General features: G+C 37.4%; 1 protein-coding gene across 1 annotated transcript in view; it reads left to right on the top strand.

Annotated features, from left to right (window-relative positions):
• Positions 1-13,505, top strand: part of LOC130434379 (LIM and calponin homology domains-containing protein 1-like) — a 40,317-nt gene that overhangs the window by 17,244 nt on the left and 9,568 nt on the right. The window contains 5 exon segments of the mRNA XM_056764520.1: positions 679-913; positions 2,918-3,199; positions 3,436-3,723; positions 11,962-12,094; positions 12,173-12,330. Coding sequence (XP_056620498.1) covers positions 679-913; positions 2,918-3,199; positions 3,436-3,723; positions 11,962-12,094; positions 12,173-12,330 — 1,096 coding nt within the window.

Raw genomic sequence — 13,505 nt, 5'->3', positions numbered from 1 at the left:
TGCGTTCAGCTGACAGCAGCTGGATGTTAACACACTTAGACACACTCATGAAATCTGGACTCAATGAGAAAAATCTAACATTCCCACATACTGTACGTGAAGTGGGGGTGTGAGATTGCAGCTGTCGTGTTAGACAGACGTTCACACACACTTGTCTGTCAGTGTGTAAGAGGATCATGGTGCAAGATACTAAAAGAAGAACCAACAAATGCATTTATTAATGTACTACTACTTCAACTACTAAAACTACTTCTTCTACTAATATATTAATTCATGTAATTAAATAATACATAACAATTGCATTAATGATAATAACAAAAACAGTGACAAGAACAATATTTTTTATTTAAATTATTATTAATAAGAATTGTTTTTGTTATTATTGTTATTACTGTAATGTATTAATGAATTATCACCTTGTGTAATTAATATTTTAATAACAACTGACCACAGTAATCATTTTTCATAAAAAAAGGATATTAAATATGTTATATCAAATATTATTATATATTTTTTATATGAAATGTATAAAAATACATTGTATTCACATTTGGAGCGACATGCGGAAATTAAAACACCATATTTTTACAATACTTACAGTTGTTCAATTATTGAGAGACCATGTATCAGTAAAAACTCAAAAAGTTAATTTTTCTTACATTTACATTACATGTACAGACTCTGAAGGTGACGGCAGTCAAAGAAAGCTGCCGGATGTTCGCAAAGATGACATGTCTGCCCGCCGCGTGTCTTACAAAGAGCCCCGCGCCTCTCTTCCCTTCAACCAGTACCTGCCGAACAAAAGCAACCAGACCACCTACCTACCTGCCCCTCTGAGGAAGAGGAGGAGCGATAGAGAGGAAGACAGAAGGAGTATGTCAACATCACCTGTAGGAGGCGATAGACCTCTCAGGTAATCACGGCTGTGGGTTTCTCTTGTAGTAGCTGGAAAACTCTTCTTTTCTCTGAAATCTGTTCGTATGTGGGTTTTGTTTGAATCATCCCGTGTTGTTTACCGGCGGTTGCGCTTTGAAAACATTATCCCACCCTCTTCCGCAGTGAAGAGAATGTAGATGTATCAAAAGAGGGGGCTGTTGTGTCCCGAAGCCCTGCGTTCCAGAAAACTGTCACCTGGGCAGGTGAGAAATGGGTGGAGCTTGATGAGGCGGAGCTCAAGAAAATGAGAAAGTTGGAGAAATCGGGGATTAAAGTTTTGCCCGCTGCTGTGCGATATTACAGGTCAGCAATTGTTATGGCATGCGTGCACAGCGACTCAAACTGCTAACTGCTTGTGTGTGAGGCCTATTGGGTAAAAATCAGGTCTGGTGACCACAAAGCTTGTGTGCTGGAATCTTGAACCATCGTGTCTTTGTTCAAATTATCTAATCTAAGATTGCTCCATTGGGTACTTTATGTACACTTGAGGATTTTGGGGGTTTTGTTATGTGGAGAAATGTATCATCTACGTTGTTGCATGGATTTGGACTTGATGATTGCAACAAAAATCATGTTTGTTGATTTATTGATATTGATTAATACAATTTACATTAAAAACATGTGATACTGTTTTTAAAGGCTATCCAAAACAAACTGAACTTAATATCAAATGCTTAATAATTGTGAAGCTTTAGCATGGAGTGAAATGATGGACAGGCTTTTTGGTGTTTTGTTGTAAGTCTGTGTAGTCATATTTCAGGGTTATATTGGTTGTGTAACGATATTCAGTTAGTGAATCAATTGGATGTGCATGGACTCTTTGACTCATTTGATTCTGTTTGTGCTTGGTTAATAAAGTGTTTGTTTGCTTTATTGGACTAAGTAGTTTGTTTTAATTTAGTTATGCTAGTCTGGCTTGGAATAAAGGCGATATTGAACTCCCTATATGGAACCAAACCGTATTTAAATGTCCCCTCAGTCCAAACGTGGTTGCTGTGGAGGCCAATAAAGCCAAATCACCTTCTCCTGACATCATTCTTCGACGTGACAATGACTTCCTGCGGACTGCCGCTCCGCATGAGTGGGACTCGAATGAGGAAGATGATGCCGAAGAGAGAGACAGAAAAGTTCCAGATGTCCAAAAGGACGACCTCGCTTCTCGCAGGGCGCGCATGAACCAGATCAAACCCGGTGTGACGCATTACTTCCTGCCGAGCTCTTGTAGCTTGAAGGACAGAGAGAAATGGGAGGGTATCCGACTGGCGTCCCAGCACACGGTTTTGGAGAGGATGGAGAAGATGGAACAGGAGAAAAAGAGGTGTGAGAGAAAGGGATGGGGGTCTCATGATGGTCTGAGAAGTTATGCTGGTTTTACAAAGACGGTAGTTCATGCAAAATAAAACTTTTGTCATCAGTTATTCACCATCTGTCATTTAAAATCTCGATTTGACTCTTTCTGTAGTAAAATACAAAAGAGGACATTTTGAGAAATGTCTCTGTGGTTTTATGTTGTTACAATGGAAGTCAATGGGGGACGAAGTTGTTTGATTACCAACTTTCTTCGTAATATTTTTTTGTGTTCAGCAGAAAACAGTAAGTCCTATAGGTTTGGATTGACATGAGGGTGAAAAAGTGATGATTTTTTTTGTTTAGTAAACTGTCCTCTTAAAATACATTACATAGTTGCATTAGGGTTTTGCAATAACCATAAATAGAATTCATAACCAAATTGGAAAAATACCTTATTTGACTACTTAAATGTTTGTCTTTTAAACATAAAAAATCCTTCAAATTTAAAAATCTCCCTTACAGTATATGCCTTTAATGTGGTATATTAATATTATGATAACAATATTATTTTCTTTTTCCTGATCTGTTCTGTCTGTGTTTATTCTGGACGTGGACGTTGTTGCTGTTCTGTGTGTTTTCGAGTGAATATTCCATTTAAAATATTTCATTTGACGTTACATTTCTACCACAGTCAGGCTGACTCCACCTCCTCTGAGGTGTCAATCATAACTCGTGAGGACAATCCTTTTCTGAATCCTGAAAAAAAGAAAGCGAAAGAAAGAGATGAGGACGATGAGAGAGTGGTAGAACAGAGGACAGTCATCCCAAACCCTGAGAAAGATGATCTAGCAAAGAGGCGGTCTGTAGGAGGGCCACGCCCTCCCATAGATCCTCATCAGTCATTGGTCCGGTCTTCCATCACTCAGTCAGACCTGGAGACATGGCAGAGGCTCAAGATAAATACAGACAACAGGTCTTTCAAAACACAAACACTGAAACTCCAAAAAAATGATTCTGTGTGTGTATGAAGTACAGGAGTGACTCCTAAATTCAGGAGAGTTCATATAGTGGTACCATAGCAACTTATTGGGCTCATGTTTAAGTAGCAACCTTATCTAGTCAAGCATGCTGCTGTGTGACTTCTATCTTTTGTGACTTTGTTTTGATGACTTGATCGATCAGCTTTTTATCCTCCATACTGATCTGCAGTGAAGCTGATTCCAACCTTGCCGAAGTGTCAATCATAACTCGCAAGGACAACCTCTTCCTGACCCCTGAGAAAGAGAGTGAACGTGTGGAGGAGAATAAAGAGGGGGCAGACAGAGAGGCAGGGGGGAGGGTTGTGGTGCCCAATGTCAAGAAAGATGACCTGGCCAGAAGGCGGGGCCAGAGTGGGCCCGCCCCACAGAGAGATACTCGCCAGTCATTGGCTCAAACGACCATCACTCAGTCAGACCTGGAGAAGTGGCAGAGACTCAAGATGAATACAGAGAGCAGGTGACCATTACCTCTGACCCCTGACCTGACATGAACTGACGTATCATCCTTTTTTTAGGATTTATCCAAGATTTGGTAGTTAACAAATAAAATAGGTAAAAAGTTTCGGTTGACAAATTGAAGACGTGTCACAGATTTGACTTCTTGGCTCAGAATTGATTTCTAGGCCAAAGATTCTCTCAAAGTTATCAAAAAATATTCTTGTTAAAAGAGCATTTTATCAACATTACATGTCATTTATAAATGTTCTAAAACATTATTCTTGTTAGTAAAATGTTTCATTGTTACAAATAGAAATAAAGTTTTTATAACTTAATGGCAATGTTAGCGAAACGTATATAGAAAATAGGTTCATTTGCGCACATATTTTTTGTGGATTGAAGTCAAATATCTTTATATCTACTTCACAATCGTTACTATTTTAAGAAGTGGCTAATTCTTATCAATTCGTATAGTGTGACTCTTACAAAAACATAAGATTATTAGAAAGATGGCATACTGAAGCCCCTCCCCCAACCCCACCCCTAAACCTAACGTCACTGGTGCGAAAGCAAATCGTACTAAAACGTACAAATAAGATTCTACGAATTCAATTGTATTAGCCACCTCTTAAAATAGTTTAGAATTACCGTGATATTGTGTTGGTACTTCCCAACTGATTTTGTTATTATTTTAATTATTTAACTTCTTTTTATTTATTAATAACTAATTTTTTCCTTTTTTAACTTTTATTAAATCCCAGAGTGTTCCATCAAATCCTGTTACTCATCGCAGGTTCCAAAATACTTCTGTCTAGTCTAGTCTAGTGTTGCTACATACTTATTTTCTTTTTAAATGGCTTCGAATTTTTCTTTCTGCGTGAAAAGACAAATGAATTGATTCTGAAATGGTATTATGTCACGCCTGGTTAGCAGAGAGAGTGGCCTCAAATCAATTTAAATCACTCAAGCCTCATGGTCCAGAAAATTGCCGTGTCGAAGCCATGAGTGCTGCGTAAGAGAGCTCTGTGTCTTGTTAAGCTGTAGATTTTTAAAGTGCGCCTTTGTGAGCCTCAAATCTGTTTGTAGAGGGAAGCCATCTTTAGCAAACAGCCGTCACCACGGCAACCATTGAAGCCAAGAGATGCTCTGAGAGAAAAAGACAGAAAGAGCTCATAAAGCTGTTGAATGAGAGACATTGAGCCAGATCCAGGACTGTGTCATTCATAGTACTTTCTCTTACATACCAGGGATTTCCATATGTCTCAAAGGCCATGCTTGGATTAGTCTCAGCCTCAAATGATACGGCCACAGTCTGTTTGCAAACTGTCTGATGCATATTGCACACAAAATTATGGATGACGTTTTTGATCTAGTAAGATTCAATTATTAATGATAAATGATGAGCCGACATATATTATTTATCAATAAATTAAATCATTGAATTATTCAAATAGAAGAAAATAATTTGTGTTTTTTCACGACAGTCTGTTATTGTGGTATGACCCCGCCCCTCAAATCAAAATGAGCTGTGATTGGTTGTTTTAGATATCAGTCGTCTGATCTGTGGGTGTGGCTTGGCATATTTTTGGCGTGTTTGCGAATCACACAGTCATCTCTCTCATAACAATTCTTACATCATTAACATCAAGTTTCCCATACTGACTTCACGTTTCCTCATTGCTATACATTTTCCTCTCCTTCTGTTCTTCTAACTGTGTCATGTATGTGTGTGCGTGTGAACAGCGACGAGCCCATTGTCCCTCTATGTCAGTCGTGTCTTGAGAAAGGCTGCCTCTCTATCGCCTCCAAGGCGAAGGTTGCCAAGAACGACCTGGCCTGGTTGCCGGGAACGTCCCTCCGGCGAACGGCGCCGTTTTGTGACATTTGGGGGAGTGACAGAGATGGAGAGTACCTCCTGGATAGATGAGGATAAGGGAGGGGGAGAGGAAGAGAGAGACGAGGCAGAGAAGCTTCGATATCTCCTTTCGATGGCACCTGTGGCTGTGCCCACCATAGGGATGGGCTCCATACTGACAAAGAGAGCAGTCCGCAGGTGCATTGCATTTTTGCACAGCAGTCCAGAGTGCATGCACATGTAAAGGGGTCACATCTAATTTTATTTTTTGATATTAGATATTATAGTTTTCATACCATGTCCTGCTTATGTCACCACAACAGAGCAGCATAGGTTGCTGAACTTGAAACAGATGTGGTTGACATATAAATGTATAAATGTTTGCAACTCAGGTTTGATAAATGCTGTTATGGAATAGAGAATTTTTTTTTAATTCGTAAGCTGGACTGTAGTTTATCTAAATGGGTACTTTTTTATCACTCTGGGATGTTTTTGTTTATCATTTATTAATGGGATGGATGCTGAGCTCTTATTAGATGCCAAGTCATCCATTTAAAAAAATTGTTTTATTAGTTTTGTAATTAAATAATAGTTGGCAAAATAAGAAATGTTGCCTTCAAAACAAATTTTGACCCAAACGTTAATTAGGTCTGAAGATAATGAAAACATTTCTGTTAAGTAACACACAACTTTTGAAAGGTATTGTAGGCTAGATTCAAATGTTAATAATTTTGTTTAAGAATCATGGAACATTTTATGTTTAATGATATGACCCCTTCAGAGTCTACTCGGACAGTAACATTTTAGTTCCCGAAAGTGCATAAAGAATACACACACACACACTGCCTGTCCAGAACTGGCTGCTCTGACGAATCACTGCACTTTCTCTGTTAGTATTTTTGTCTTTTCCAGTATAAATATCTGAGCATTCTTAAATTGAGATACATTTGCTTTAGTCTTATTTTCTAAATAAATACATATAATATATACAGCCACAGAAACATTTACTGTCTGAATTTACTATTTATAGTAAAAACGTTGATTCTGTTTAAATTCAGCAGACACTGGACTGGAATTCCCACAATATCTAGAGTGTCTGATGGACTTTGAAATTGTTTACGGCTTAAGATTAATCAAGTTACATAAAAAAACATCTGCGTTACTTAAAAGTAAACATGAATTTTGTACTCAAGTACTTAATTGAAGATACTTTTTTTACCCTATTAGCAAAAACTCAATGATCTGTCTTTTAAAACACAATATGTAGCCTGTAAACTGTCACCCGTTCCGTATACGGGACACCTAAGTTTGCGTCAATATTGTGCATGTAAATTCTAATCATATCATGACAAACTATATATCATTGGATAGGTCTAAGACTCTAGAATACCGATTTCTTTGGTGTTATTTAAAATAATTGATGTTGGGAGAGTAATTGATTCTTTTTTTTATAAAGAGTGTGCTTAGATTTTTTGTTATCCTTTTGCAACCCGTATTTTTTTATGTCTTTTTTAATTTATTATTTACAATAAACCTAACAAAATTTCTTTTTTTGTGTGTATTTGATTTTTTTGTAATATTCAGCTACTTTTCTTTTTTCAAACAAGACCAGTCTGAAATTCTGAAGAATTCATGAGTTACCGCCATTTTAGTTCTAAAATGCGTCTTCTTGTGTAGGCTCAAAAAGGCTTCCGTCAGTTAACAGATTGTTAATACATATAGTTATTTTGCTTCTCGAGTAAATGTATCTTGATTTAAAAAAAATGTTTGCACTGAAAAATAAGACAAAAATACTGAAAAGAACCTGGACACAGGTGCACATACTCACCCTCGTACATGCTGGCGCGTGGGAATGTGAACAGCGATGCTGCAATAATAGTAGCATGTTGGCTTCATCTGACTGGGGTTTATGAAGCTGGAGGACACATGCCTTGTACGGCTGCTAGCATGATGCTAACAACTGTACTTAATAGTGCGGCCATGAATGCCTTACAGCACCAGTTTGAATTGAAATATCAGAGCCTGGACATCACAGAAAAGGAAATAGAATGAAAAGTGTTTTTGTGCTTGTCTAAGAGAGTAAAAGCTTGTGTTCCTGTGTATGTCTGTAACTTTGAGTAGCTGCATTGCAGTTGCTTTGTTTCCCACTGCACTGCATCTTATCCTGCTTGCCTCTCCCTCCTATTTGCTCTTTTTTCTTTCTTTTTTCTGACTGTCTATTTCTCTGTTTTCCACATCATGATTTGACTCACTCAGTGGAGACGCTATCCCTGAACCTCTGTGGTCATACCCCCCAAACCCCCCTGCCCTGTCACCTTTGACCTCGAAGGACCCTCAAGCACCGCCCAGCTCAGGGCGCTTGAGGAGCAGCTCGCTGTAAAGGCAAAAGATGAGAGAGATTATGATGAAGAGGAGGAAGAGGAGGAGAGGCAACCGGATATAACAAACGATGACATGCTGGCTCGCAGGACAGGGGCGTTTCAGAAGACGTCCAAGGGAACGTCGTATAACAGATTTCTCCCGCAGCCCGCCTCTAAGAGAGAAGTCACTGTGTTGGCTTTATCCGCTCAGAAAGGAAGTACCCAGAGGAGTATGAGTGGAGAGAGAGACCTACAGTATCTGGAAGGAAACATAAAGACGAAGAGAACCAGGATTGGACAGAGGTGGGAGGAGTAAGATTACTAAAGTTTGAGGGTTTATCATGTGTGTGACTAACATGCTTGGTGCAGTGGTGGAAAACTTGTTCATGTGTTGTGTGCTTGCTAAGAATATTCTTATGCATTGGCACAACCTACACAGTTTGTGCAAGAGGCATAAATGATACCTCAAAACGTGCAGCTGCTTATCTGACAAATGATTTAAAAGCATGTGATATTTTGACAGAAATGAACCATTTGACCAAGAACCAAACACCCAAAAGACCCCCGGCATTGTGCGTTCACCCGCATCAAGTGTTGATAACAATGAAGAAGATGAGTGTTGGGATGAAGACCCCCTATCAAACGTTGAGAAGGATGACATGCTTGCACGAAGAACCGGAGCTTACCAAAAATCAAGAGGGGGCTTTTATAATGCATTTCTTCCCACTCCGGGTGCAGTGAAACAGAAAACCTCTCCCATCACGGGAATGAATCAGTCGTGCTTCAAGAAGACCGATTCATCTCTGGACAGGTTCGGATCTTTAGGGAATGAAGTGTGTCTATCTGAGTATTTTAATGTTTAGTGTAGTAGATGGCTTGGATTAGTGTATATTAACATAGGCTGTTAGTCTTGGTGCGTGACTTTCTGGAGTTTCTAAGAAATGAAAGTTGTGTGGATCGCTGACTTTTGTGGGTGTTGTCTGTTTACTAATGTTTGTGACTGGCTTGCTGTTCCTTAAGTTAATCACACAAAAAAATGTTTTGTGCGTTTGTAAGCTAAATTGTATTGTGATGTTTACAGTGGCCTCCGATATTTGGACACTTGAGATACGCTTACAATTGTAGGATTTGCATGATTGCATTTGATGATACATTCAAATGAAAACAGTTGTTTCACACTGGTGAGAAACTGCAGGTTTGACTAAATTTGTTTCACTTTTAATTTTAGAATTAGCGACTTAACACTTGTCCTGATGTCCTAAGATGCTGTCTGTTTCTTGCAGAATTGCAAATTGTGTTTGTTTGATTTTTCTGTGAAGTAAACACTGTTTACTTAAATCCTTTCTCATTTGATGCAGTTTAAAATAAGGGGGTCTTAAAGGGATAGCGCACCCAAAAATGAAAATTCTGTCATCATTTACTCCCCTTGATGCTGTTCCAGACCTGTATACATTTCTTGATTCTGTTGAACTCAAAACATATGTTTTAAAGAATGTTTATAGCAGTTCTGGGGCACTATTGACTACCATTGTAGATAATAAACTCCAATGATTGTCAATGTTGACCCAGAACTCTTTGGTGTCCCATAATCTTCAAAATACCTCTTGTGTTCAACAGAATAAAGAAATGTATACAGGTTTGAAACAACTTGAGGGTGAGTAAACAAAGACACAATTTTCTTTTTCGAGTGCTCCATTCCTTTAAGTGTCCACATAGTTTTAGGGTCTGTATAGTATTCATTTTCAGTCTCTTTAAGACTTCACTCTGTTCTTTCCTCTTGAATCTCTGTTATCTCTGGCTGGTCTGAGAACAGAGAGGGTTTAGCTTAACCAAACACAACTTGAATGCATTCCTCAGCCTCCCTTTCACAGCCCTGCTTTGCTTTAGTAACCATGGCAACTTTCTCAGCTTCGCCCTTAGCGCTGTTGCCACACCCCCAAGGGATGCTGAGGACACACCTAGGAAGTGCCCTCAGATGATGGACGGGCAGGAGTCGGGCTCTGTGGGTTTGATGGGACAGGATAGTCTTATTAAAGATGAGACAAATCCCAAAAGCCCCTCCCCTAAGCCTGAACAAGCCTCACGTCCGCCGCTTTGGCTGGAAGATGATGATCTCCCCCCAATGTGAGAAAACACTTGAGGACCAATTTATTATTATTATTAACAAGTATTCTGGTGAAAGAAATGTGTTCTACCATGTTCTGCATGAAAGGAGATAGAATTTTATGCGTGTGTGTCTACATTTTACTGTTTTTAGTTTAAATTGTTTATTGGTGTAATTGTCAAACCATTATCAAGGTGATTTTTGTCAAATGGAAAAACAGGAAACGTATTAAAATTGCTCATCCCTATATAAACCTAAAATATAGTTTCTTCACGGTATGCTGAGCAGCTACCATTGCTAACATCACATTTAAAATCTTTTACTTCTGCTGTCAGAAATATTTCTGAGTGGAACGGGTTATTTGCAGAGATTGTATTTCCTGGGAATAGATTGGAAAGTGAAAATAAGTCTTTTTCAGTGAGAACGGTGGGGGGGGTAAAAACGTAAGTTCATGACTTCAAAGAACAGAGCGATATTGATTAAAAGAGTATTAAAGACAATTTTTTAAGTTTTTTCAATGGGGTACAATAAAAATTGCTATTATTCCTTTAATAAATTACTCTTTTTAAGATTTTTAACGTATTTTTTGATGACAACAGTCGTTGCACAGGAGCTAGAAACTTTATAAAAGAAAAACGTACAGACCACTTCACAAGATGTAAGAAGCACTTCTGGTATCAGGTTTTTAGATTTTCGTTTTATTCTCATATATATAATTAAGTCTTAAAAAATATTTGTTTGACATTTTGATTCAGTTGTTATTGATCTGATGGTTGCATTTTGTTCAAACGTTTGTGTCAAAAACGTTTTTCTGGACCAGCGGGGGTCTATACACTTACTTTGATTATATTATACAAAAACATTATAGTGTTTAGTGTATAGTGTTGGATTTACTAAAGGTTGATAATGAAAAATTGTTTTAAAGGAAAGGTCTATACAGATTGTTTTAATATATCCTGATGTTTTATTCTTATAGCTCAACTTTTTTCTTATTTATTAATATCCTAGATTCAGAGCCACTAGTGTTTCTAATGAAACCGAGTAAGTTTCTTTTTTGTATGCTTTTCTGTCTGACATTCTTTGTGTTGCTCCTGCAGTACTGAGCATCTGCATGTACTAGAAACACATATACTCTATTTCCATTGAGATACAAATGTTTCCTTAATGTTGACATTTTTCTTTTTTATGCATGTAAACTTAGTAAAGCCTGCCTTTACATGTGCATGTGTAAACAATTGGATCTATCTCACGTTTTGCTGTGTTGGATACATTTTTCTCTTGAATAAAATGTGAGCACATACTTTTAACCTCATTCCACTATAGCAATGACTCTAACACAACAGTTCAACCATCTTTACTATTTTCACCCCATCAGATGTCTTAGCCAATGAAATGAATATGAAACTTAGAGTTACAAAAAAGCAGATTTGGTATTTTGATTTAAGAGAGAGCTAGTTGGTGAGAGTTTTTCACTCACCCATTACATTCAGCATTTTTGGTTTAAGTGATTTGTAATTGTATTGAAATTAACGATAAATGAAATCACATTTAGGTAAATATTTGTGATATTCAGGATAACACATTTCTGGTTTATGTCAAGGTCTTGAGTCCTACTGTTTATACTGATTTGTACGGGAGAAAATATTGAGGGAAAAATGCACTACAGAATATCCATTTGCATCATGGCACAGACCGAGAACTTGTACTGTCGAATATGTTTAGTTTTCTTGTAGTTGTTCCATTTGAATTGTTGGCTACATGGTCTTAATAACATTTCTCTCACTTAACCACTTCATTCCTAGTTAGCATCATGCTAACATTTCATCTCTAAACTTCTTCTCAACAACTAAAAGGGTTGCATGTAGATTTTTGCTCTCACCCTTCCTTTATCTGAAAGCAACTTTCAAACTTGCCTTTTGACTTGTTTGCTATTCACAGGAGCATGAGTTTGATTGACATGCGCGATGAAGAGGACGAGATGGCGTACCTTCAGACGCACAGCCAATCACGACATGAGCGCCTACACAACCAGTACAACAAAGTCAAAGAGGAGGAGGACCAGTGGCAAGACGTGAGTCATGCAAACCCCCACAAAACGCATGCACGTGTAATTTGGATGTTTTTACATTTTCCCTGCGTCTGTACGCAGGATTTGGCACGCTGGAAAAATCGGAGACGAAGTGCCTCTCAGGATCTGATCAAAAAGGAGGAGGAGAGGAAGATGATGGAGAAGCTGATGTCCACGGATGGAGGATCTGGCCATCGCAGGAAGAGCATCAAAACTTACAAAGAGATTGTAGAGGAAAAGTGAGAGACTTCTTATTGAGTATCTTATAGAATATCTCACTGCTTCATTTTACCTGGTGCAGATAGCTCTGATTATTTGCATAGGTTGTCTGTGTTGTTTTTGCATCTGATTCGTTGAACATGCAAATCCGGTTTCAAAATTCGGCCGGAAAATCACTGCTGGATTCGATTTGCATGGCACCGTTCATGTATTTAAAGGACGGTTTTTATGCTAACTCTTAGTCTGCCTCTTTTTACTTTACCATACGATGGTCTGGATATACAGTATATATATATATACATATATATTGTCCATTACAATTTAATTGTCAAGATGTACCTCAGCTGTTGAATTCACCCCTTACAATTTAAGCTGCTAAACTGAAATCTTACTGGCCACTTTTACATTTCATTTAAGTTAATTTAAATAGGCCCCATACCCTTATATAGGGCGCTATTTGAAGGGACAGCCATTTGGAGTGGCGTCTGAAACCTTGAATGTTGAACGAGACTCAATTCAATCCCATGATGCAAAGCAATGACAAGTTTTGCTCTAATGTACACTCACAGGTAGTCTTGGACATGGGAGGTAAGTTTCGTTGTAGTTTATTAGTATTTTGAATTTGCTTTTATTTTTATACATTATGTATTAAACAATAAACATTAATAATATATATATATATAATAAAAATGGTTAAATAAATATATATATATATATATATATATATATATATATATATTTAATAAATGTTTATGTTGATTTCCCTTAAAATGTTGAGCAATATTTATTTTTTATTAATTATTATGTTATTATTATTATAGTTTATTATATTGCTGTTTAGGTTAAATACATTTTTATTTTAGTATTTGTTTAGTTTTTACTTATTATGAGTTAATCATTTTTGTGCCTTAACTTAAACGTATTTTAAGGCAACATTTAAAATTGTCGTTTAGATTAAGTTTTTCAAATAATATTTTGGCAGATATTTTGTTATTTTAATAAACAGAAATGTTTTCATAGTTTTAGTAAACTATTATAACCCTAATTCACTCATTTTCATTTACGTCTTCTTCTTTGAATTATATAAGTGAAACAATTTAGAGAATTTTAAATGAAGGTTTCGAGCCAATTTTGAAAACAGCCCATGTGTTTCCCTGGAATCAAACCTGTGACCTTGCAGTTGAGCTTTCTTTCT

The sequence above is a fragment of the Triplophysa dalaica genome, chromosome 2 (genome assembly GCF_015846415.1).
Source record: "Triplophysa dalaica isolate WHDGS20190420 chromosome 2, ASM1584641v1, whole genome shotgun sequence".
Classification (NCBI taxonomy): domain Eukaryota; kingdom Metazoa; phylum Chordata; class Actinopteri; order Cypriniformes; family Nemacheilidae; genus Triplophysa; species Triplophysa dalaica.
The sequence above is the reverse complement of the archived record's forward strand: the minus strand, read 5'-3'. Positions and strand labels throughout refer to the sequence as shown.